We start from the raw sequence: 26,240 nt of genomic DNA, 5'->3' as shown, positions 1-26,240 counted from the left end.
GCTCTACAGCCCGCGAGCTACAACTGCTGAAGGCTGCACGCCTAGAGCCCGTGCTTCGCAACAAGAGAAGCCACTGCTATGAGAAGCCTGCGCACCTCAACAAAGAGTAGCCCCCGCTTGCCACAACTAGAGAAAGCCCGGGCGCAGCAACAAAGACCCAGTGCAGCCAAAAAATAAATAAATTAATTAATTTAAAAAAAAAATACATAAACTCACTCAGAAAACCATTAGGACAAGACAGACTTCATGGTGCCATCTGCAGCTTTGGTTTTTCTTGTGAGGAATTATTCCTAAGCTTTATTTTCTTTCTGCATCTCTAGGCACGAATAATACTGTCTCCCTTTGTTTTCTGAGCTGGTAAGACTGAACATTCTCTTCCTTTTTCTGATCTGTGGAGAATAGTTTACCTTCTTTCCCTTCATTGTTTAATAAAATGTTTGTACTTCTTTTGTCATTTATTTTCTGGATATATGGAGAAGATATATGCCAGAAGCTTTTAACTCTTCAGAGAAAGGTGATAGATACAAGATGCTTGAATTTGTCTCTTGTTGAAGCTTTCAGTTTTATTAAGTCTTCTATCAGCATTTGGTTTAATATATTTTGCTTCATTTCATTATAAACATACCCTTGCACATATTCCAGTTGAGTGAATGCTTTTATTTTACTTGTGATTTTTTTCTAATAGATTAAAACTTGTTTCAGGAACTTGTGTAGACACTTCTGCAATTTAATTCTCTCTTTTCTTCTCTCTTGCCTCCCAAACCTCAACTGGGGTTTTCCCATTCTAGGGCACCCATTAGCCTAATTTATTTTCTTACAAGTATCATCTAAATTTATTTTACCATTCCTGGGATGAATCTGCAGTTTCTGACCGGAAAGAGTTGGTAGGGAAAAAATATATGTATATAAGTCCTAATTTTTGTGGGTTTTTAAAAATAATTTTTATTGGAGTATAGTTAATGTACAATGTTGTGTTAGTTTCAGGTGTACAGCAAAGTGAATCAGTTATACATATATATATATCCACTCTTACAGATTATTTTCCCATATAGGTCATTACAGAGTAATGAGTAGAGTTCCCTGTAGGTACTTATTAGTTATCAATTTTATATATAGTACTGTGTATATATCAACCTCAGTCTCTCAATTTATCCCCCCTCTCTTTCCCCGCTCGTAGCCATAGGCTTGTTTTCTACATCTGTGACTCTATTTCTGTTTTGTATATAAGTTCATTTGTACCATTTTTAGATTCCACATGTAAGCAATATCATATATTTGTCTGTGTCTGACTTACTTCACTTAGTATAACAATCTCTGGGTCCATCCATGTTGCTGCAAATGGCATTATTTCATTCTTTTTTTATGGCTGAGTAATATTCCTTTGTATAAATGTACCACATCTTCTTTATCCACTCCTCTCTTGATGGACATTTAGGTTGCTTCCATGTCTTGGCTGTTGTAAATAGTGCTGCGGTGAACATTGGGGTGCGTGTATCTTTTCGAATTACGGTTTTCTCCAGATATATGCCCAGGAGTGGGATTGCTGGATCATATGATAGTTCTGCATTTAGTTTTTTAAGGAACCTCCGTTCTGTTCTCCATAATGGTTGTACCAATTTACATTCCCACCAACCGTGTAGGAGGGTTCCCTTTTCTCCACACCCTCTCCAGCATTTATTGTTTGTAGATTTTTTGATGATGGACATTCTGACCGGTGTAATGTGATACCTCATTGTAGCTTTGATTTACATTTCTCTAATAATTAGTGATGTTGAACATCTTTTCATGTGCTTTTTGGCCATCTGTATGTCTTCTTTGGAGAGATGTCTATTTAGATCTTCCACCCATATTTGATTAAGTCCTAATTTTTGAAATGTTAAAACTTTAAGGTAAAATTCTGCGTATTACCTTTACTGACAACAACTAACGTAAGGTCAGGATTTTAACATACTACAGCTTATATTTAAAGTGTATGATAATTTGAATTTGTAATTGGTTGTAAATTTTGTCCTTTGGGAAATTTCTTCTAATGTGCTAACCAGTGAAGTTTTACTGTCAGAAGAATCTTGAAAGCAAATATTTGCTTTGAAGTAAAGTATCCTTTATCACACTGTTATACATATCACCCTGTTATACACCTGTGTTTACTCTGAGTTTTCCTTGCTTATAAAACGCCTTAGTTAAGGGTGTTATCAGATAGGATCATTCATGTAAATAATGAAAGTTGGGGCTTAGACTAATTACATATCTGTAGTACATGGTAAGCACTGTGTAAGTATCTGTTAAATAAATCAATCTGTGTTTTTAGGGAGAATTTTATTAAGATATTATAGCATATTAGTATGTATAGTAATGAATTGATCTAGTAAAGGGAGAGAAATTGATGATTCTGGAAAGAGCTTAAGCAAAGGCGTGAAATTATCAGATGTACAGTGATTTAAAAAAATCACTGTGTCTGCTGTGGGAAGAATGGATTGGAAGGGGGTTAGAACAGAGCAGAGATCCCGGGTTGGAGGTGCTCCCAAGAGACTCTGTGCAATGTGATGGTGATTGTTTTTTTGGTGGGGTTTTTTTTGGTTAGGTTTTTGTGTTTTGGATTTTTTAATGCCTCCTCAATCTGAATTCTCCCAGCCTCCCCAGTCAGAAGCAGCTTTACCCTAGGCTTCCTGTGGCCTGCAGCATTTTGCCACTGGTGGTTCCATGTGAATCCCGCCTTCACTTTTCTTTTGCCTCGTGTAGTCAACCATCCACCCATCTCTCTGCCAGTGGTCACAATCCCCCAGGGAATCATCCTTGCAAGTGTTCTGCGTGGTAGTGTGCCTCTCAGTGGAAAAGCTTGGGAAGCCGGAAGTAGGGCAGGCGTTCTGGTGATGGCGAACCCAAGATGGTGACCTTGGGAGGCCAAGGAGAGTAGAGCAGAGCATTGCTGCTGCAGTTACACCCTTGCCCTGTTGTTCTGGAACCAGCAGAGGGGCATGTTAGTTGCGGTAAGTTTAAGACCTTCCTGTTTCTCCTGGCAGTTTTGATTTTAGTATTGGAGAACAAAGGACTGTCAGCAGTTACTTCCACCTCCTCACTCAGTCCCTTCCTCAAATGTCTTTAATAAAATGCAGCCAGTTTCAGAAAACCAACAGACTCACATAACTTTTGTCCAGATTCTGGAACAGTCCTATCCAATTGTTTGGGTGCAGACTATTCTGTATTGTGTCTCCCCATTGGATATTTTGCACAGATTTTATTTCTGATTCTTATATCACTTTTCTTTATCGAGAATTAGGATAAATAAAAGATGTCTCAAGTCAGAGATGCAATAAACCTACGAAAAACTGGACTGCTTTGTGATTACAGAATGAGAGAGAAATCAAAGAGGGGGTAGGGTGGGAATTAGAGAAAGGATATAGGAGTAAGGAAGGAAAACAGGAAAAGTTGTAACTGATTCATCATGTGATATGTGTGGGAAGGTTACTATGTATCTTCCATTGGCAGATCCTGTTAGAATTTTCGGCTCTTCTGCAATGAACTTAATTTACAGATGTGACAAAGATGTGCTTTGTTTCTCTTGAAACATTTCAGATGTATTTGGAGCTGGTATTCTGTGAGGGGGAAATAAACAGATACAGATTATATACTGTTACAGTAAACTTTCAATAAAGTAACCAGTTAGCTTGGGGTAAGAGTGTCCTGGGAATGTGCTTTTAATATAGTTTAAAATGAAACCTATGTGCTTGACCTGTACCCTCCCAGGGAATAATTCCTGCCCTCATCCCACCCCCAATTCTTTTTCTTATTCTCTGGGTCAGTCCCCATCTCCCATTTCTCATACCAGTCCCCATGCCATGCCCAAAGTCTGTGCACAGATTTTCTTTTGTCTCTTCCTCGACTGTCTCTGTCGGCTCCCTCTGGATCCTTGTTTCCAAACACACAGCATCCAGTGCTGTCCCCCTGGCTGAAGAAAACCTGTAGCTTTTCCAGGCCTGCTCCTTCCTTTTGGAACAGGATTGTTCTTAATTTCCCTTTGTGCTTTGATGTGAATCACTGACCCTTCTCTCCCATATTAGTTGAGTGGATACTGATAGGTATAAATGTATCTACCTTGTAATTTGGGTAGGGTCCACTAGTCAGTACCAAACAGTCTTCATGATTGTGAAGGAAATGGAGTTAAGAATGTGTCTGCTTATATTTTAGAGGGAAAAGCAGAAGAATCTTTTGACTTTCTTATGAACATTTTTTTTTTTTTTGGCTGTCTGAAACAAATGAAACAAAGGTGGACAAGATCCAGGACAATAATTGCATACAATGGACAAAAAGTATGGGCATGGTGATGAAGGGGAAAATGCTTTAAAAAAAAAAAAGAAATCCTTAACTAATATCCATCTATTTTAATCAGTATTTATCAAAAAAATTTTAATATAACATGAATTTGGCCAGTTTTCTATCATGAAATTTCATCTTTTTTTTTCATATTTCTACTTTTTACAGGCCCCAAATTAAAAAAATAAATCTGTTAATGCTTTAAAAAATCCTGTGGTAGCATCCCTTTTTGTATTGTCTTTATTTCATAATTTAGCCCTTGATCGTCCTTGTGATGGGACACCCCCCCACCCCCACCCCAGAGCCTGCTCTGTACTAAGCTGTTGGTTAGATGTTGATGGGTGATGTCTTCAGCAGCGCTCCTGACACTGTCTGTGCTGCACTGACTCCTCCTGGTGGCCGAGTTGGAAGCTGCTTTTCCTATGCGTGGCTCTCTTTCTATAACCCAATTGCTGATGGACACTTGATGCTCCCTTCCGTTCATCTCTTGTTTCTCCAGAGCTGATTTAGAAGAAGGGGGGGTGTGCAGCAGTACCATAGGAAATTGAGAGGCAGCATGTTCACACTGGGCTCTTGGGTCAGAGCCGTGTTCACTTCACAGTGCTGCCGCCCAAAGCTGTGTGAGGATGTGGAGCTGATAGCCTAGGTTTCTTCATCTGTAAAATGGGAATAATGACACTTCTGTGAGGAGTAAGTGATGTGTTAGATGTGAACACATAAAACAGTGCCTGGTGTTAGTACTCAGTAAATGTTGGTTTCTCAGCCTCAGCAGTATTGACGTTTTGAGCCAGGTAAGTTTCTGTTGTAGGGATCGTCCTGTGCATTGTAGGATGCTTAGCATCGTCCTGGACAGGTAGCCACTAGCAGCCCCCCAAGCTGTGAAAACCAAAAATGTCTCTGGGCATTCCCAAATGTTCCCTTGTCGAGAAACACTATAAATACAATGTTTACTAGCCGTTACATTATCTTTGCTAAGCACTCTCACTCCTAAGATCCAGCTGGCTTCTGAAAGTTCTAGTCTCATCTGACCCACTTCTTTTTGTTATGTTGGGCTTGTCTGAGTTAATTCATTAGTTGGATGTTAAGGTTAGTTCTTCCTTTCTGGGTTAGTATCTGAACTACGTCTCCTTAGAGCCATGTGATCTACCCCTAGGCAAGCCAGCTGCTCCTGGGAACCAATCTACAAGATTATCTTGTGACTCTCCAGCAGAGTGAAGGCAAATTCTTTTCTGGTTCCTCTTTGAAAAGCCCTGCATACCTATTAACCTACCCAAAAGTCCCAACTTTTATTCGCACGTGAACACAGCTTTTTGTTCTTTCTTAGTGTGGGATTCTTGTATCAGTCCTCTTCTCATTCTGTTTTATGGGGCTGCCTGGCCACTGGATGATTTTGCAGAATTTTAATTGCTTCAGTTTTACTGAATAAATATATCTTAAATTTACAGTAATAGGGTTGCTTTTTCAAAATTTTACTTCTGACCACTTAAAAATACATCTATGAACCTTCTTCATTGCTTTCCAGAGGACTCTTTAGAGCATATATATGTTGGAGAGGCAGGGTGGTATAATGGGTAAAGGTCCTAAAGTCAGACCACTGCTGGTTCAAATCCTGACTGCACCACCTGGAGTGGGTTACTTCATCTTTTTATGCTTCATTTTCTCCTACGTTTCCTCTCAGTGGGGCTGTTGTGAGGAGCAATCAGATTAATACAAGTAAAGCACAGTCTGATTTATAATCTTGCTTAGCCACTAAATGTTAAATATTGTTAGGTTGCCGGTTTGATTTAGTTTGAAGGAAAGGAAAATCTTTCTTAAGGAGAGACAGCGTGGTATAGCAAACTAATACATATAGATTTTGGAGTTGAACAGATTTGATTTGAACCCTAGCTCTATCGCCTATTTGCTGGATACTAGCTAGGGCAAGTGATTTAATCTCTCTACGTTTTTCTTCACAGCAGTATATTCATTTTCAACCTATGACTTTAGTTCCTTTTTCCAGAGAAAATTGAGGCAAACAAGTGTGATGTCTTTCAAACTTCTGCGCCCATACCTGCTTGGCTTTATTTTTAGCGAGACTGAGGATACATGACAGTCTGCATCTGTGTCCCTTTTCTGTGCTCTCAGAGGGTACCATGCATACATCTAAAATCATACTTAGCCAACTATTGAAAGTTCTATATTGCTTATCATTCAACCCCATTAGGTAAGTTCCTTGCAAGTAGAATTTTATCTTTGTCTTTCTGTTGCTTAATGCATAATGAAAGTTTTAGTAAGTGTTTGTTGAATGAAGGAATAAAAACAAATTTGAAACAAGTTGTTATGTATTTGATTCAGTTTATTGACTGCCTGTGCAGTGCTGGGTTTTTTACACTCATCTCGAATCCTTAAGACAACCCTATGAAGTGTTGCTAGCTTCACTTCCTAGATTAGGAAACTAAGGCTCAGAGAATTTAAACGTGTCCAAGGACCCGAGGTAGAGAACTGTACATTTGTACGATTTGTAGTCATAGGAGAAAGGAGAAAGGATCTCCTGACAGAAGCTTTGGCCTTACAGAGAGGAACGCAGCAACTGCCCAGCAGCAGCCTGCCCAGGAGGGAGCAGGGTGAGGAATTATGTTTCCTGATCCCTTTCTTTCCACCCCGTGTCCTGCCAGTGCCTCTCTGGATGAAATCAACCAGCAGCTAGAGGGCAAGGGAGCCTGTGGGGTGCAGGCTTTGGAGGTTGGTGCCCTGGGGTGTGGAGCAGGGTGGAGATGGATCTGAAAAGAAAAATAGAGAATATCCAGCGCAGTTTTCCTCTTTCTGTCCATTAGTATTCACTCACACTTTGGGCGTAAAGCTCCTGTTCCGACCTCAGGGGAAACGCAAGGTCCTCTAGGCACTGCAGCGAGTTCATTCGTGCTCCCACATGGAGGCACTGCTTTGTGTAACGTAACAGGAAGAAACTAAAACAAAGCTGCTGTAGTCTCTGCGTCTGTAGCTAATCTTTTGGCTCAAGTTGGTAATCATTCCTTTTTTCTTCTAGTACTTATTTTACGTTCCCCTTACCCTCTGCCAGGTCAGTAGCTGCTTACCAGATGTCAGGGGTTATGCTTATTTTCTCCAGCAAAAATATCCCATCTGGAATTGCAGGCGTGATTGGCATCCCCATCTGATTAAATTTGTAGTGATCCATAGTCATGCTCTAAGGTCTTTTGGCTTTGGTCTAGGTAAACAGGCATGTCAAACGGGGATGTACTAGGAACCAACACCCCTGCATCCTTCAAATGTTTGATAGTGGTACTGGTTTGTGAGCTTCTCCAGGGATGGGGTATAGTTATTGGTTTGCTTTCTTTGTGGGGAAACGGGGGAGAGTTCCAAGGGCTTCTTCACGGCCCTGTCTTCCCTAATGGCTTTTATGACAGAACAGGGAATCAATGCAGGGATTTGGCCAGTTACTAAGTGTATCTATTTCCACTAAAATTCTAGGACTAGGGGAATAACTGCAGGATGGGCCTGTGCTCCCATTGGACCCACCATGAGATACCAGGGTTGACTTTATCTCTCACCTCCTCTCTGGAGTGAGATGGGTGCTCTGACTGGTGGACCACGTTTTCGGTCTGCTGGGGTTAGTGTCAGTTCAGAGCTAGTGTCCGGTAACCCTTGGAAAGACTACGCATTTCTCTTTCCCCAGTGGACAGTCACCCTTGTGAATGGCTGCTGGTACCTCTTAGGTAAGGTCTGGAGAAAGCTTGGTGGGATACATCTGTGGCTGTGTGTAGGGCCACAGTAATCTTATATTTAGTCCTCCTTGGTCTAACATCCTGTGAATATACTCCTATATGTGCTCCTCAAACTCCTGGTTTAATTGTTGAGATTCTGCAGATTTTTTGGTGTGAAGATAGTCTCTTCTTAGTAGGCTTTGAACTTCTTTCTGGGCTCTTTTGGCATCTTAATTCCCATTAGGAGGCCATGAGGGGTTAGTGGGAGTAGGTGGTGAAGAGAAGTGGCATCCCCTTGTGAAACAACTTGAAAGGGTTTTATGGGAGGTGGGTTAGGAGGCTGGGTCTTCTCAGAGGGCTGTAAATTGCTGCTTTCAGCAGACATGTTCAGCTGAATGTGGAGTTCAACATTCCTAGCCTCATTTGTATCTGCCCGAGTGCCTGCATCCATGATTTAGGATCATTTGACTTTGCAGGGTTGCATGTTTAATTGGTTCTGCAGCCCTTATCATCAGACTGTGCCTTGATCCTTAGTCCTATCAGATTAGCAGCTATTAGAAAAAAAGGACTCCTTTATAACAGCCATAGATTTTCCACTCATCTGTTTGGGAATTCATAACTTTCAATTTGTTTGCTTTGTGCACATTCTCAAAGACAATCAGAAGCAGCTGCAGCCCATGTCACAATCTTTGAAATCAACATTTTCATCATCTACTTGGACTTACAGCACCTTGCTCACCACCTATACTTCATCCTGTGACAGGGAATTTGAGTGATCTTGGTATCACTATGTGCCAGATTATCAGTTTCCCCTCCTCTCCCTCTATAGGAAGGTTATCAGGATGCATCAAACATGCATCCCATTCTTGAGGGTCTGTTTCCTGGGGTCATTCTTGGTAGCAGTTACTGCATCAGTCGTGACCCACTTGAGTAATTGAAGGGACTTGAACAAAGGGACTATTTACTAAGCTGTTGTGGGCAGAGGTGACAGAAGCAGCAGCAGCAGGGTGTGGTGAAGCACCCCTTCTAACGGTGTTTGGAAGCCGTACTACTCCCAGACCTTTAACTGTAGCTGTGGGAGAGGGGTCGCCTGGTGGGGACTGTGGCCTTGGGAGGAGAAACCGCTGCCTGTTAGAAAGGGAGGAAGAGGACTAAATACCTTCTACCCTTCCATCTCCTGCTAGTGCCTCGCGTTGGATGAACCCAACCAGAAGCCAGAGGGCAAGGGCAGGAGGCAGGCTGCCTCAGTGTGAGGTCCACAGAGGCCCGCCTTCTGGGCCGTGGCGGGTGGAGAAGAGTGGTGTGGATCTGGAAGGGCAAATGGGGACCATTTAGCACTCTTGCCAGACTGGTATTTCTGGCCCAGATTTGAGTGTGCCCCTTGAGTGCTGGGCTCTACACTTAACCGCCTGCTGTCCACGTAGGCTGAGATGTCCCCTGGGCACCTTGTGTGGACAACTTATCCTTCCCCCCCCAGGTCTTTCTCCCTCGTCTATTCCTGATGCCACTTAATGTCATATCTTAATGTCCGTTCCATAGGGAAGGCCTGAGGCGTGATGTTCTCCTTTAGTTCTGCTCCTCCGGACCACGCACGGTAAGGCACAGTAGGCTTTCAGGCGCGTACGTAAATAGAGTACCAGCAGGCCCTGCCACCCCCTGGATCCCACATTCTCAAGGGACGGGTGTGGATAGTGTAGCAGCATAGCCTTCGCCCTCTCATCATGTCTGCTGCGGGTGGGGCAGCATGCGCTGACGTGGGTCCTGGGGCTCCTGGGCAGGGCTCCTCTGCCTTTGCAGAGCTGTGGGTTCCACGTGCTCTGCTTGTTTAGCAGAAGAGCACTGTGCCTGGAGGACAAGGCTCTTGTCAAGATGGTGCCCTGGTCTAGTGGAGGGTGGGGGGAAGCTGCTCTTGTGGGGTTTTAGGGTACTCTAACTTGTAACAGATGCTGCACCCTAAGCTTAGGAGGGGACCATGTTTTCTAACAACTAATTTAACCGCATATAAATCCTTCCTGACTGCATTTCCAGCGGCAAATCCAACAAAGTAGGCTTTGAATCATCTCAAAGGAACCACCTTTGTAATCAGTTAAATTTCGTTATACCTGATTATTCGATGTCTGCTGATAGATATTTGAAATCATTACTTGAATATAATTTATTTGCAACTGTTAGATCAGTGTGACTTCCTGAAATTAATCACCGAGGGAACCTGGCAGACTAACCCTTTAAAAGGTATTATTTGGTGTCAGTGGAGACTGTGGGCTGCTGTGTGTAGCAAAGGTGACATCAGTGTGACATCTTGAGCCCTTTGTCCGTGGGTGGGATGATAATATTAGCATAATTGGATTTGTTTTGTATGAAGATCTACTGTAATATCTCTGACCAGGGGTCCAGTGCATAAGAATTATCCATAGTTGTTAAAATGCAGCCTAGCACAGTGGGTAAGAGTCAGGACCCTGGAGCTAGACAGCCTGGGTTCAAATCATTTAACCTGTCTGTGTGACAGTTTCCTCATTTGTAAAATGGGGGGTAAATAATTAGCTTACTATACAGGTTCCTAATCTGAAGCAAACTTCACCTGTTCATCTTGATGCTAAAAACTTGAAAACCATCCTTTGAAAAACCCTGCTCTTAAATCCATCAAACTAGAGTCCTTTTAGTTGAGAGTTAGCCCTTAGTCCATATGAGCCATGGTATATTAACTCCCGGAGTTTCTTAGTAGAAAAGAAGGCAGATGGGACGTAAATGATTGTGACTTAGCTATTGACAGGGACATAACAGAAACTGTGTTTCTCACCTGGGCTGAGACTGATGATCAAAAGTAAATTCCTGCCAGAATAAGCATAAAATGGGTTCTGTGAGCAAGGAATGGCAAATCACGGTATTTTAAAATCGTTTTGCTAATTTTTTTTTTTTTTTTTTTCTGTTGGTTAAGGTTGCATGATGGAATTTGAACATTACCTCAAGAGGTTTTATGTTTTGGATTAGCTAATTGTGTTTGTCCTCTGCTGACTATTTCTTCGGACTCACTTTTTGGTGTCCTTTTGAGGCAGTAAACTCAAAGGGATTATACCATGGACTACAAGGAAAGCTGTCCAAGTGTAAGCATTCCCAGCTCTGATGAACACAGAGAGAAAAAGAAGAGGTTTACTGTAAGTATGTAATGTAAAGCATATGGAACAAAATGGAACATAGAGAATATTTCCAATTCTGCTGTTCTTCCTTAACCTAGAATGGCCTCCCCAGACTTTGCAGATTTTACTTATCTTTCAAATGATATATCCTCCACAATCTTCTCTGTGTACTATAATGGAATACAATTTCCTTTTTTAGTGCAGAGTTTTGCCTGTTTACCTCTCTGGAGAAGCTTGTGAAACTGTCTGATAGACCATCTCACCAGAAAATGTGCATACATGTGGTTCTGTGACACATCATATCTCGGGGTCAATGGACTCCAAAAGTCATTGATCCCATGTGAAGAACCACTGTCTTGAAATTTCCACAGTATCTTAAGACATTTGTCATTTCCTATCTCCATTTTAAAAATATTTAATTTTTTAAATGAGTATTCTATCTCCTTTTTTCATCATAAAGGTAAAGTCCATTTCTAATTTTACTTTTTATCACCATGGTATCTACTGTAGGACTTTATAAAGAATAAGCACAATGAATATTTGGCTGAGTCAGTGTACCAGTGACCGCTATTTGGAGAATAGTCACTTTTCTAATTAGTGTAATGAAATGTATTGTATTTAGTTCCAGTAGTCTTGTTAGTATATACAGAGATCTGCTGTCCTCCTCTCCCTGAAAAAAATGTCATTTATCGTGTCTGTAACTGATCTGGCCTTCCTTGTAAGGCCCCACCCACTGAGCAGTGTGAAGAAATTCATTTAACCCTATTCTGTTCAACAGTTTGAGCTAAAATTTAAGCAGTTCTTTTAAGTAAAAATGCCCAGGCTGTCTTCATTGTGCTCTCTTTCTCTTATTTGAACACACACTCCTTCTCCAACTTGGCATCATGGTTTGTGGCAGGAGAGGTGTCCCCTTTCAGTGTTTGTTCAGTTGATGACTGACCTCATGGTAGCCTGGTGAAGGCTTGGCGTTCTTGTCATCGTCTAGATCTTTACCATTCCAGGTGTAGAGTGACTGGTCTGGCAAACATCCAGCTGTGCTTGACCTGCCAGCCCTGGGCATTTTGTTGGCAGCCACTGCTGGCATCTGCAGTTGATGAACTGATTTGTGATCTGTCCTTTGTTGGCTTGACAAGGGTCGTGGTGACGGACTGCTGACTTAGCTTCCCCTTGGCTCGTGATGGCTGTAGACCCCACTGAGGCTCTGCGTGCCCTCCACCTTCTCCTGACTCAGGTGGTCTACCCTGGCCTCTGACCAGGGGGTCACCCGGCCCCTGCCAGCTGAGTGCCATGACAAGTGACTTTCAGCTCAGGTCCATGTCACATGGGAGTTGAGGAAAGCTGAGGAGTTAAACTAAACCCTTGGACCACCCCACTCTGCCTTCTTAACTAGGTGGGGTGGGGCCCCCCAATGGTGGTTTTCTCCCAGAGCCTCAGACAAGGAGCTGGAAACAGCCCTTCTGTCTTCTGTTCTCTCTTCCTTAATAAGCATACCTCCACACCCTGCATAGAAGCCCAGAGCAGAGAGATTGCAGTGTGTGTCTGGCCATTTGCCTCTCCTCAGATGTTGCAGCAATATCTTCAGCATTTCTTCCACATTCGTATAAGCCAGTTTTAGAAACATCATATTGATGGTAAACAAGAGGTCGGTATACTTAGCATAAGATAGTGGAGTGTGTGAAGTTTTCCTTCCTTCCCTCTCCTTACTTTTTACCTTTGGACCATTCTCTCCTTCAAGGGCATTAGCTCCTGCCAACTTTGATGGAAGTTCATACATAGCAAATACAGGCGGTGGGGTATCTCAGGTGTCCTTTTGTTTTTCGTGGTAGAGGTATTGCCATGTCTTCTGTGAAAAGGTCGAGGAGGCCTATAGCGTCACTCTTACCAGCTGTCCCCAGAGGTGTCCCCTGAGTTCTCCAAGGCTCTATCCAGATCACCTTGTTCACTTGCTTCCTTCAGATGCTCAGATGTTGCCTTGTTGTTAGAGAGGGTTTTTCTGACCACCCTATATAAAGTAACACCTTCACGCTCTGCCCCTTTCACACTCTGTCCTGCTTACCCTATTTCGTTTTTTAATAGCTGTTATCACCACCTGACATACTTTGGGTTTATTTATGTGTGCTTTCCCTGAATTTGTTCTTTGAAGCAAGAACTTCCCTCACTATTGTTTCACCAATACCTAGAACAGAGATGGACGTTCAGTAAGTATTTGTTGAATTGAAGTTGAATGAAAAGTAGGATTAAGTTCACATGTTAGTTGCTGATCACTGCAGTACAGTCCCCGGTCCTCAGGAAACTTGGTTCTACTCAACACAGATAGACCCTACCCCACCCAGCACAGACTCTGTCCAGCTTCAGCATGTCTGTGTACTATTGGGGAACAAAAATAGACACTGTGTTAACTATTCAATAATATTTTTATACTCTAGTTTTCGTGTGTCTTTTAAACGACTTTACAGAGAAATGGACTGTGTTCTAGGATGTCTTGACTTAAACCAAGTCTAAATTATACTTTCATTTATCCACTCAACAAATTGTCCTTGAGTTTCTGTCTTATGCCAGGCTGTTCTAGGCACTGGGAATACAGTGGGTAGCAAGAATGATACAGCCCTTGCTCTCAAAGAACTTATATTCTAGTGGGGCAAGACAGGCAGTAAGGAAATATTTTTTTAAAAACTTAATAAGATTTATTGTTCTGTTATTATTGTACTGTTTCTGTGAAATCTTGTGCATTTTTTGCAAATGAGAGTTTTTTAAAATTTGAAGAGGTTTTGTTTTTGCCTATTGGCATTTTATTAGAACTTAATAAGTCCTTGTTCATAAATCATCCTGCTAATTAATAACTTCACAGGGCTTTATCTTAGCTCCTGTAAATAGAGTTGCAGCAGAGCTGCTTCGGCCTGGAACTTAGGTTTGGGTTCTCATTTAGCTGTACTTGAGTATCTATGGGAAGCCACCTTATCCCACTGGGAAGTCAGCACAAACAGTGCTGTTTGTTCAAGAAGCTCGTAATCAAATAAACCTAAGTCTCTGATCCTTTGGTAGCAGGCCTGCTTCCAGACCTATCTGATCCTGAATGCTGTAGGAGATAAATCTGTAGTCTCCTCCTACAAACATGGCTCAACTTTTGTCAGCAGCTGGACTAGGTTCTTTTTCCTCTACTTCTGCACTCTCTCCCATGGGAGCAGTGTCATAAACGATTCTGATATCTTACACCCAGTAGCTTCCTTTAGGACAACTTGATGTCCTCTTAGTTAACACCAGGAAATCCTCTTACCCCTGTAGCTCACGTAGGGTGCCTGGATGCTCTTCTTCTCTCTGCTTAAGTGATTCATCACTTATCCAGGGAACTGATACAATGACTTTGTTTCACTTTCCGGGTGAGCCCTGATCCCTTTCTCACAGGGGGATATGGCTTTACGTTCTGGGGCCCCTCTTACTAGGGACCTGTTAATGTGACCATATCTTCAACAATACTGCAGAATTCCTACATTATAATCATATGCAGTATCAGGGAGATCTTTTTTCACAGTATTATCTAACTATGAACTGGTGAGTGTAGCTTTCCAGTCTTTTGTGGGAAAGGATAGTTTATACATTTTTGTATGCCCGTCTTCTAAAATAAACCTGTTTTACTCTGTTATCTAACAGACTATGGACAGTTGTATTGTAAATAACTCTTTCCCCTCATCTTCACTGTAAAATAGTGAGATTGATAACCCAAGCCATACATCAGTGAACCTTTCCTCATATACCTGGATACTTGTTATTTTTCTCTTTAGAAATGATAAAAGATCTTTGGGGTTCCAGATTGTTTTCTGTACATTGGTATGTTGAATTATATTCTGAGAATATCTGTGGGATGAATTATGAGAGTTGATTCTGTATTATAACTGTTGATTTGATACTTGTTCTAGTGCATGGAGGGTTAGAAGATTTAGATTTTAGTCTCACAAGTCTGTGAACTTGGGCAAGTTACTTAACTTTGAGGGGGCCATCATTTCCTCATCTGTAATGGGGGTTGTAATATTTATTCTGCTTACTTCATAGGGTTGTTGACTATGGTTATGTGAAATTATGTATGTATGTGTGTGTGTATATATATATATATATATATATATATATATATATATATATATGAAAATATTAAACACAGGTTAAGATGGTAGTAGGAAATCTGAGGATAAATTCTTAGTTTGAAAAATACTGTGTAAAAGATGCCCTGAAAGGAGAACTAATAATTTAGTGTTTACTGTGTTCCAGTCATTCCTTTTGAAAATACTTTATCATTTTGTGGTAATGGTTACTGCTGGGGAAGAAGGGAGCAGAATGGCATCCGTTGAAACTATAATGTTTTATTCTTGGGGAATAAAATCTGAAACAAGAATGGCCAAATGTTAGAATTCAGAGTATCTAAATAATGAGTACATGGGTATTCATTGTGTTATTCTCTGAAAACTATGGAAATATTTCATAACATTTTAAAAATAAAACACTTTTCAACAAGATAAAATAAGTGTTTCATTTAGTATACTTCTGTATCTTGGAGAATCATGTATAAATAGTAATGTCTAATACCAGTTTCATGAGTATGAAAACAGGTTATTTGCATATGTAAATAGCTAATGGGGTTTTTTTTGTGATCAAATTTTATTTTGTTATTTTTTATTTCCACAGGTTTATAAAGTTCTGGTTTCAGTGGGCAGGAGTGAGTGGTTTGTCTTCAGAAGATATGCGGAGTTTGATAAGCTTTACAACACTGTAAGTAACAGTCAGTCTACAAGATTTTTATTTAAAACAAAACACCTGAGAAAACTGGAAAATGAGATTTATTTGATAATTAAATAATACATATATATATATCAGATAAGCAGAAAAGAGTAAGAGGTTCTTCAAAACATCCTAACTTTGGAATTCTTACCAAAAAGGGTGGAGAGAGGACTGTTGAGAAGTTCCAGATAAACTATTGAGGATATGAAAACTAAATGTACAGCTTAAAATACATTTCAATGTCATAGGAGATTAGAAATAAATCCTTTCTACCTACCTTTCTAATAATTGTTAATCATCATGCTATTTGTGGTTGAATTGCCCAACTATAAGCTTTAGGTCTGAAAGTCTGTCATAAGCCTACCTACCTTCCATGGTTTCATTCTCTGTTAGAAATTAGTCTAAGGTTCCAGATTTTAAGTAGCTAACACAGCTGAAATGAATATTGACTTTCAAAAGCCTGACAGTTACCTGAGAGATCATTAGTTATTTAAATAACTAAAACCTGTTTTATGTATTAATAGTTCAGATATTATTTTTCATCCAGTGTTTTACAGTTACAGTTTCTACCATGGTCATTGTAACACATCAGGCCAGATCTTACACAGGGACCAGTATTTGTGGAGAGCATTGCCTTTAAGGTTATGCATACGTAGGAGGCCAGAGGACACTGCCTGTGTTGATCATTAGAGACCCCAGGTTATTGAGACAGCTCTGGGTTCCAAGCTTTGCTTCAGTTAAGAAAAAAAAGCAATTGGGCGTCAAATCACAAATTTAAATTTCTTCTGCTCTAACAATAAATAGAAGTCTCCTCATGTTGTTATTTTAAAAATGGTAGATTATTAGGCATCCTCCAGAAAAAACTGTATCATATTTTAAAAGTTAACTTTTTCAGTTTTCTTATCCCTGTCTCTTGATTTTAAAAATAGTGTTCGATGGATATATGTCTATGGGTTATCATTTGTAAAATATTTTAAATATGGGGGAAGGTAAGCATATCTCAATTAAGAGGTAAATTACTTCCTAAATGGGCCAGAATGAATCAAATGTTGTCTAGCTGCACAACTTCCTGTGTTTCCTTAAGTCATGAAAGTTAGGTGTTAACATTTGAGTATCTTTAATTATAAAGGTAAAGTAGGAAAGTTTATTTGGGGCACTCCTCCCACATGATCATTTTAATTCTCTTTCCATCAAGCAACCCATGTTAAGCTTTTTGCGGAAAATTCCCCCTAATGTTAGTTGAGTCTTTACCATCCATCTCCCTCATTTTTCCTGTATTTCTCTTCCTTTTTTCATCTTTTTCTTATTTTCCCATTTTCTATGTCTTCCTCTCTTTTTATATAACTCCTTCCAATTCTGCCTTTTGTGGTGAGGAGCTAAGCAAAAAACAGGGGAATGGTATCAGTTGTGTTCTTTGAAACTATGGAAGTGAAGTTAAACCTGGACTGGATTTCTCCAAGTTTGAAAACACAAATTCTTTCCCTATGCTCCTTTTAGAATAAAGAAAAGAGAAAAAGTGAAATTTGCAATCTGTAAAATGTTAACTGTCAGTTTAAATGTGTATTTATGACTGTAGTTTACATTTGGAGGCTTTTTATTAAAAGCTTGTTGAACACATACAGAAGTAGAGAGACTAGTATAAATAGAGAAAATAATGTAACGTGCCATCCATCTCCAGCAATTACCATACACGGCCATACTTGTTTCATCTCTATCCCTAGCCAGCCCACTGTAATTATGAAGCAGATTTCAGACATCATGTCTTTCCATTTGTAAATATTTCTGTATACATCTTTAAAAAGATAAAGATTCTTTAAAAAATATACATACAATATCATTATCACATCTAAAAATAGTTAACAATAATGCCTTAATGTCAAATACTTAATGTCATATAAACTGGTTGATAAGTCTATGAAGTGTCTTTTTTTTTAACAAATTGTTATAAGTTTTTTTGTTTAACTTTTTAAAAAAATTTTTATTGAAATATAGTTGATTTTATGATGTGTCTTTTAATCACTAAGTTTTCCCCTCCACCTCTCTTTCCTTTTTTTTTTTTTTTTACAATTTTTTGTTGAAAGAAACAGGGTCATTTGTCTACAGATTTTTCAGTCTGAATTTTGCTGATAGCATGCTCATGGTGTAGAGTGATTAATACATTCTCCTATTTGTATTTCCTGTCAGTGGAGGTATATATATAGTGTGTGTGTGTTTGTGTATACATAGTGTATGTTTGGTTGTTGTTTCTAAAACATCTAAATTTACTAGAGGAATGCAAGGATTGGTAAGACTGTGTATGTGTGGTTTTTTGACATCAAGCTTACAGTAAAAATAAGCATTTACCCATTTTTACGGCTTTACTGCCCCAAATTTAATTTCTTCAGGACGAAGTTGTTCTTTCTCTGGGGATAAGCAAATCTGAGAAACAAATATTAATAGGAGGAAGGCTAGAGCAGAGGGTATTGAAAGCAGAATTCATCAGCTTTCTCAGAAAACAATTGTCAGTGTGTTCACTTAGGGAGAACACAAACACATCTCCTGAGGTAACAAAACGGTGAGTAACGTATTCAAAACCTGTACTCCAGGTTCTAGTATAAGCACTTAACATAAATGATTTTCCTTACGCCTCACAACGAATCACTAAGGTAAGTGCGAAGATTATCCCCATTTTCCAACAAGAAAACTGAAGTGCAGAGATGTTAAGTAACTTATTCCAGGTCACAAAGATACTAAGTGTTTTATTGGGACAAAATGGGATTAATCAGACTAATGATATTTTATTGGTATAATTTAATATTGTACATTTGATCATGATATACTTAAAGGTATGTCTTATGGTGGATGTTTTTGAAAATCTGATTGTATTTTGTTTTGGTACATGTATAACTGGAAGACCTATAAAATTAAGTTCATATAATGTTATGTTTTCAATTTCTAGTTAAGGAAACAATTTCCTGCTATGGCCCTGAAGATTCCTGCCAAGAGAATATTTGGTGATAATTTTGATCCAGGTAAGCAATAACTTCATAGACCAGCCATAAGTGATGGTTGAAGTTTGAAAAAGTAGTTAACATATTCATTGCACTGTATAGTAGTATAACTTTACAAAGCTAATGGATCTCATGCTGTATGAAAATAATGCCTCAGGAAGGTGCTTACTGTGTACCAGCCATTGTTTTTAAACACTTTATATGTTTTAATTCATTCAGTCCTCACAGCAGCCCTTTGAGGTGGGTATTATTATCATCACTATTTTATAGGTAAGGAAACTGAGGCACAGGTTGAATGATTTGCCCAGGGTCGCATATAGCTAGTAAAAGTCAGATTTGGAAGTTAAATTCAAGCAGTCTGGCTTCAGATAAATCTATTGATTATTAAGGATAATGTACAGTACTTTTCTAACCATGAAACATTTACTAAATGTGTACTCTGTACACGGCACCCTGCAGGCCTCTGAATGGTATACCAAGAAAATGTCCTATTGTTCACCCTTGGGGAGCCTATTGACACATAGGATCTCAGAAATCTGGAGGCTGTATATATGTCTGAAGCCTCAACTTCAAACTTTTCTTTTTAACTAGAGTCTAAAAGAAATTAACCCAGTACACAAATGGCGACCTATAGAGAGATAGAAGTCTCTATCCACCAGAAATTCTATGCGTAAAGTCATCTGTTTATGCCACAGGTGGATCCTGACATGCTATCGAGTTTCTTCCCTCCCCACCATCTTACCTCCTCAACTAATTTGCTTGTAACCTTGTAACCCATCAGACCTGTGATTCCTTACGTAGGAGCTCTCAAATGGCTTATCTTGCTTCCTCTCTACAACCTAACCTTATACCATTCCTTTTCCTCCCAGACCTTTTCACTGTACCTTGTGCAGTTCTGCCCACGATGAACAAACTCCTTTATCCTCTGTCTTCTTCTTATTTCTTTCACATTCTTGCTTTAATTAAAACTGAGTTTTCCCCCCAGGCTGCTGGAATCCCCTGTAACCCTCTCAGCTGGAGACTCTTTATTCTTTTACACTTTCTGAACCTCAGGATTGGAGAGGGTTCTCGTTTCCCCTATTCTTTTTCACTTCCCCTATTTTATGCAGATTTTTTTTCTCTTGGGAGAATTTAGCACACTTTATTACTATTGCCAGTTTGTCTTATCGGGCTGTAGATTTTATGAAGGTAGATACTTTATCTTTTATATTTAATTATAGTGCCTAGTAAATATTAGATTCTCAATAAATGTTACTTGAATACATGAATCCATTAATAAAGAGAAGATTGAGTTGGCACAGCAAAGCCAATTATACATTCCATGGATTGATTCTATAGGCCAGTGCCTTTTGTATTCTTGTTCTCTTGTTTTGTTTTTAGCTGTAGAACACTTTTTTCCTAGTGAAATCTGTTGCAGAAAAATGTAATGTGTAGAACAAATAAAAACGGAGCTGCTTTGTTGGTGTAGCAGTGAAGTATGTCTGTGGAGCATAGGTTGAAAAACATCGTGGAGGGCTACATGGGGGTCTTAGAGATATTTGAGCAAAGTGGCGACATGATGTGAAGCCACCAGCAGTGTATGATGTATAGTAGGCACAGCAGAGGGAAGACAAGATAGAGACTGGGAGTCTGGTTAAGGGAATATTCCAGTAGTCCTCAAATTAGGTGATGAGAGCTGCGACTCAGGTGGAAATGGGGCTAAAAATTGAGCCACGTGTAGGAAATCTTTTAATGAAAAACCTGTAAGAAATCTTGGTGATTGCTTAGGTAAAGGAGACATACAGAGAAGAGAATCAGAGATAACTGAAGTGTCAGGCCTGGGTGAATGAGAGAATTAATTAATTTGAAGTGACAGAAAGACATTTAAGAGGACTCAAACTACATGTTAGTGATTAACATGAGGCTTGAACTTGGGTTAGAGTTCTGTGGAGCCCTTAGTTAAACCCTAACGTCAGAATCATTTTATCCAGGGAAGAAGGCAAAGAGATAAAGACCTGCAACATTGCTACTTCACTGTTAAAGGCAAAATACCAGACAGTGCCCTGTGGTATTTATGTTTGGTAGATTAATTATTTGATACTAAAAATTGATTTTTATTGAAGAACATTTTGAAATCAATCCTGAGCATGTTGTATATGACTTGGCAACAGCGAAGTAGACTATATGTCATAGATTTTTGGAAAGCCTTTCATTGGGGAGATCAAATCTAAGTCATACTCAGCAAACCAGAGATTGGTAGGATGTTCATTTTATTAGGCTTTGGCTAAACAGACATTCTCATATTTTGCTGGTGGGACTACAAAGTCGTACAAACCTTATGAAATTTGGTAATATTTAGCAAAACTATATATGCAGTTCCCTTTGACCAAGAAATCACATTTCTAGGGATCTATTCTAAAGATAAACTGCATCGGAAATGATATATGTATGTATGTACAAGACTGTTTATTGTGATGCTGTTTTTCATAGCAAAAACTGGAAACAACTGAAATATCCTTCCAGTATTGGAATACGGTACAGCTGTAAAAAGGAACAAAAAAGCTCATTGTGCATTACTGTGGAGTGATCTCCAGAATACCTGGTTAAGTGGAAAAAACAAGGTGTGGATGTGGACAGTGTATATTTTTTGTGTAGGAAACGATGTGAAGATTCAAAAGGAAATAATGGAAGAATAAACCAAAAACTAAAAACTGATGACTTTAAGGAGGGAGAGGCCAACTGGAGACAACAGAGGTGGATGTTAGACCTCCCTGGATGAATCTTGTGCACAGCTTTGCATATTCTAAACAATTTAAAAACAAAGACAAATGCAACAATATTGAAGTCTCTAACAATTGAAAATAAGGAAAAAATATAACTGTATTCTGATTGGTGGTGAAACACATGGAGAATAATTACTTTAAATGACTTTATAACATGGAAACTCAGCTTTATATTCCTCATGGCAAAAAAAAAAAGTGTACAAAGAAATTTTATCCTGCATTCAGTAGTCTCATTGATAATATAGAGTTATTTTGTAATTATGTTAATGTCATGAGAACCAAAATTTTAAGCAGAAGAGGAAAGAGATACAAATATAAAATCAAAGATTTTAAGTAAAAAATCCTGTAATTTTAAACTTGGGAATACAGTATGAAATCATGATTTATTTTTCTCTTACTAAAATAATAATACATATTTCCCAGCGCTCTCCACTGGAAATGCCTGAAAACAATAACAAATAAGTAGCAGCAAACACCCTTAGCATCCAGGTTGTAATCTCTAAATACCATTTCCCACTGAAAGGAACCAGAGTTCCATGGAAAAGTGGCAATTCCAGGTGCTGGGCAAGAAATATACAAGATGGTCCTAGGACATCTTGCCTGAAAGCAAAGAAGCTATACAAGAATACTGAGGTTTTATCAAAGGGACACAGGAGCCCAGTTGATGGGGCTTTCACTGGCCAAAGATGGGACAGTTAGAGCATGAAGAAAGAAATTGTCCTTTTAATTTAACCTCGTGTTTGACAGCTACCATGTAGAGTTTTTCCATACATCTTTCTGAGTTCTTATGCTGCAGCTTCTAAGTCCATGCATGTCCTTTTCTTTTTTTTTTTCCACTTTATGTTGGTGGTTACCAACCTCTGTAAGATAAGTTTTACATATTTGAGGCAGATTTTAAGGGTTATTTCTGCCTATACTTTTATTGATTGATTGATTGATTGATTGATTGCTGTGTTGGGTCTTCGTTTCTGTGCGAGGGCTTTCTCTAGTTGTGGCAAGCGGGGGCCTCTCTTCATCGCGGTGCGCGGGCCTCTCACTATCGCGGCCTCTCTTGTCGCGGAGCACAGGCTCCAGATGTGCAGGCTCAGTAATTGTGGCTCACGGGCCCAGCTGCTTCGCGGCATGTGGGATCTTCCCAGACCAGGGCTCGAACCCGTGTCCCCTGCATTGGCAGGCAGATTCTCAACCACTGCGCCACCAGGGAAGCCCCTCTGCCTATACTTTTCAAAGTTAAAATTTCATTTTGAATTTAAGGATCTTTCTGTAGAGTACACACAGAATTAGCTATACTTCTATATTCTAAATAGTTTAATATCAAACCTTTTGCTGATATGATCTTGGAATCAATATATAAATTACGTTTTTTTGGTAGTTTTAAAAACAAAACAAGATTATCTTTACAACTGAAAAATAAAATTACAAAGTAACAAAACAGTTGAGTTAAATAAGGGATGGGGCATATGAAATTTGGAGACTGTGAATGCTAGAATGTGTAATCATTTGCTTGGTATTTTTTTTATTCATTCACAAACATCAGTTAAGTACCTTCCAAGACACTGTGTTAAGGGCTAAAGTTACAAAAAAAATTTTAAAGGCATGATGCTAGCCTTCAATGACTTACATAGAAAATCACTTTTATTTCTCAATTTTAACTTCTGCTATTTGAAGAGAAAATATTTATACAAAATAAAAACCTATTTTTAGCAGCAGAGTTTTGGTAATACTCAACCAGTTAATCACCATTTCCAGTTGCAAGGATTTCAGTATTTCTTGGTTTCGTTTGTTTTTGTTTTTAAGTTAGCATGATTTTTCAGCCACCAGTGGCATAGTGTTAATTCTTATTCATTACCTGGTAGTACACGAGGAGTTGGACAAAGCAAAGTGTCTCCAAGTTTTGTAGTGAGTCTGTTTAGAACCTAAAATAGGCATTTTTTTGGAGCATTTTCTTTTGGGGAATATGTTACCTGCTTTATTTTATTTTTTTATTTACTTTTAATAAATGTATTTATTTATTTTTGGCTACGTTGGGTCTTCGTTGCTGCGCACGTAGTTGCGGTGAGCCGGGGCTACTCTGTATTGCGGTTCACAGGCTTCTCATTGCGGTGGCTTCTCTTGTTGCAGAGCATGGGCTCTATGTGCACAGGCTTCAGTAGCTGTGGCACATGGGCTCAGCAGTTGTGGCTCGCGGGCTCTAGAGCGTAGGCTCAGTAGTTGAGAGCCTACTAAGCACAGGCTTAGTTGCCCTGTGGCATGTGGGATCTTCCCGGACCAGGGCTCAAACCCATGTCCCCTGCATTGGCAGGAGGATTCTTAACCACTGTGCCACCAGGGAAGTCCTACCTGCTTTATTTTAATTTTATAATCATTGTATTTATAGATTTAAAAAATATATATTTGTAAGTATTCCTTATTGTATATCAAGAAACATGAATTAAGAAATAACTTCTTAATCAAAATTCACTATCTTGTGCTTGTCTATTCTTGTATAACTGTATTTTTGATAATTACAGTCTGATATAAATAATCATAATAGTATTGTCTCTCTTAACAGATTTTATTAAACAGAGAAGAGCGGGACTGAATGAATTCATTCAGAACTTAGTTAGGCATCCAGAACTTTACAACCAGTAAGTAATTTTCATTGTGCTCTAAGGAGGCACTGAAACCCAACCTAAGACTATTGAATAAGCTACTGATACAGGTTTTATACGTTCTGTGGAATGTTATTGTGCTGTATATTTTTGTGAAATCTTCCTCAAGAATTTTTCCTCTGGTATTCTTAATCTTCTTTTCTCTGCATCAACTCAAGGCCCTAGTTATTTTCTTTCTTCCTATTGTACTTGTATTTGTTTTGTAGATTAAACTTGAAAGGAATTTGTACAGTTAAAACATTTTGCTAATTATTTGATGTTATATTTATTCGTGCATTGAGAAAGCATTTCGTATGTACCTCTGTGTGCATTGGGAATAAAAAGAGAAATGAGTGTTATCCTTACCTTCCAGAGGCATAGGCTTCCAGGTAAGTGGGAGAAACAGATGTAGAAACAAGCAATTAAAACAAAGAAAGTTTTATGATAAAAATCTGGAAGACAACAGAGAAAAACGTGGCCAACTCTTCCTGGGGTGGGTGGGGGTCAAGGAAGGCTTCTTGGAACTTAAAGGATGTGCAGTCTTTCAAGAAAAAAGCTAGGGAGAGCATTCCAGGCCAAGGGAGCAGTGCTTGTAACAGAGTCTACAAAGAGCCTGCCGTCGTTCAGGATGCTCACGTATTAACATTTCATGATGACTGGAACACAGAGTAGGTTTACGGAAAGGAGATGAAGCTGAAGGAGTTGGCGAGGGCCAGGCACACTTGCTACCACTTCTTGTGCGACCTGGGTCAGCGTTCTCTCGTCCCAGACAAGGCCTCCAGGCCTTCTCAGCACAACCTTCCAGGCAACCACTTAACATGAGGGTGCTTTCCCAGCCCTGTGTGTGTCTGGTAGGCCAGCAGCTCCTATGAAGGCAGAAGGGTGGGTCATATGAGAAATACCTAGGAACATATAGGTAGATCCATGGTTTGAGATGTATTTTCATTTTGAGTCTGGTAGTTGGTTCATTGGTGTTCATTATGTTTATTGTGATTTGTTATGTGCATGTATGTTACTTATATTGTTTAGTATGTATAAAGTATTAACATTCTAAGAAGAATAAAGAGGACCAAGGAGAATATCTGGGGAACGTTTCTGCAGCTCACCTGTCTGGGTAGATGTAAAGGCTGCCTGTGGACATTGATGCAGACATGACACCTTTTAACAGTCTTTTCAGAATCACAACACTGAAGGACTGTATTTTTAGCAATTGTCCTCAGAACGATTATTACCATTTTATAGTTCATTATAGTTTATAGAGGGCTTCTACCTTCTGAGCAGGTGCTCTGACCTTTTTTAACTTAATTTAATTTACTAAATTAGTAAAATACTGGAGTTGGACTTCCTCTGACCAAGGTCTTCTGCCCAGTGCTCTGTGTTTCATTTCCCCTGATGCTCACAGATAGGCTGAGGGTCACGGGGAGGTCCAGCACCTGCTGGAGCTCTGGGATTAGCCCCTGCACAGAGGAGCAGCCGACTTTCCACTCAGAGCCCCCAGCAGGTGGTGGAGGAGCACAGAATTGGGCAGGATCCTTGAACTCAGGGTTCCTATGTCTGGTGTGTTCCGTAGCAAAGAGCCTGTTATTACTTGGCTCTTTGTATAATTATTTTTTAAACATTATGTCTTTTCCCTAGGACAAATTCTATGTTATCTTCAGCTTAGATCTACCCTTCTAATGTTTAACTCTTGTTATATGCACTTGAGATTACTTTGAATTGGCATATTACTGCCTTGTTTGAAATTCGTACATTGAGAGCTTGAATTTGTCTCATTCTTTGACAGAGCCTCACATAGAATAAGTGTGGAATAAATGGCGGTGGTGTTTATTATTTCTCCTGGTATTTTGAACAGTGTTACTCAGAACCTCTGACAGTATATGTTAAATTCTAAGTATTCATTTTGGATCTAGAAGTGTAGTATTATAAAGATGTTATATTTGGTATT

The 26,240-nt window shown here is 39.4% G+C and overlaps 1 protein-coding gene across 20 annotated transcripts in view; it reads left to right on the top strand.

The window, feature by feature from the left end:
* The window catches only part of LOC309614726 (serine/threonine-protein kinase Sgk3), a 153,598-nt gene that overhangs the window by 91,361 nt on the left and 35,997 nt on the right, over nucleotides 1-26,240 (top strand). For 10 of the 20 annotated variants that reach the window (XR_014236376.1, XM_082363472.1, XM_082363470.1 and 7 more), the window contains 3 exons: nucleotides 15,821-15,904; nucleotides 18,852-18,924; nucleotides 24,217-24,292. Coding sequence is in view for 19 of the 20 variants with exons in the window: in XM_082363478.1 (XP_082219604.1) it covers nucleotides 15,821-15,904; nucleotides 18,852-18,924; nucleotides 24,217-24,292 (233 nt within the window). In the remaining variant the exon portion in view is untranslated. Of the gene's footprint in view, nucleotides 1-9,551; nucleotides 9,607-10,947; nucleotides 11,165-15,820; nucleotides 15,905-18,297; nucleotides 18,468-18,851; nucleotides 18,925-24,216; nucleotides 24,293-26,240 lie in introns of all 20 variants that reach the window. The other 10 variants (XM_082363481.1, XM_082363480.1, XM_082363479.1 and 7 more) reach the window with 4 other exon arrangements.

The sequence above is a fragment of the Balaenoptera borealis genome (assembly GCF_965194805.1).
Source record: "Balaenoptera borealis genome assembly, chromosome: 17".
NCBI classification, from domain to species: domain Eukaryota; kingdom Metazoa; phylum Chordata; class Mammalia; order Artiodactyla; family Balaenopteridae; genus Balaenoptera; species Balaenoptera borealis.
The sequence above is the reverse complement of the archived record's forward strand: the minus strand, read 5'-3'. Positions and strand labels throughout refer to the sequence as shown.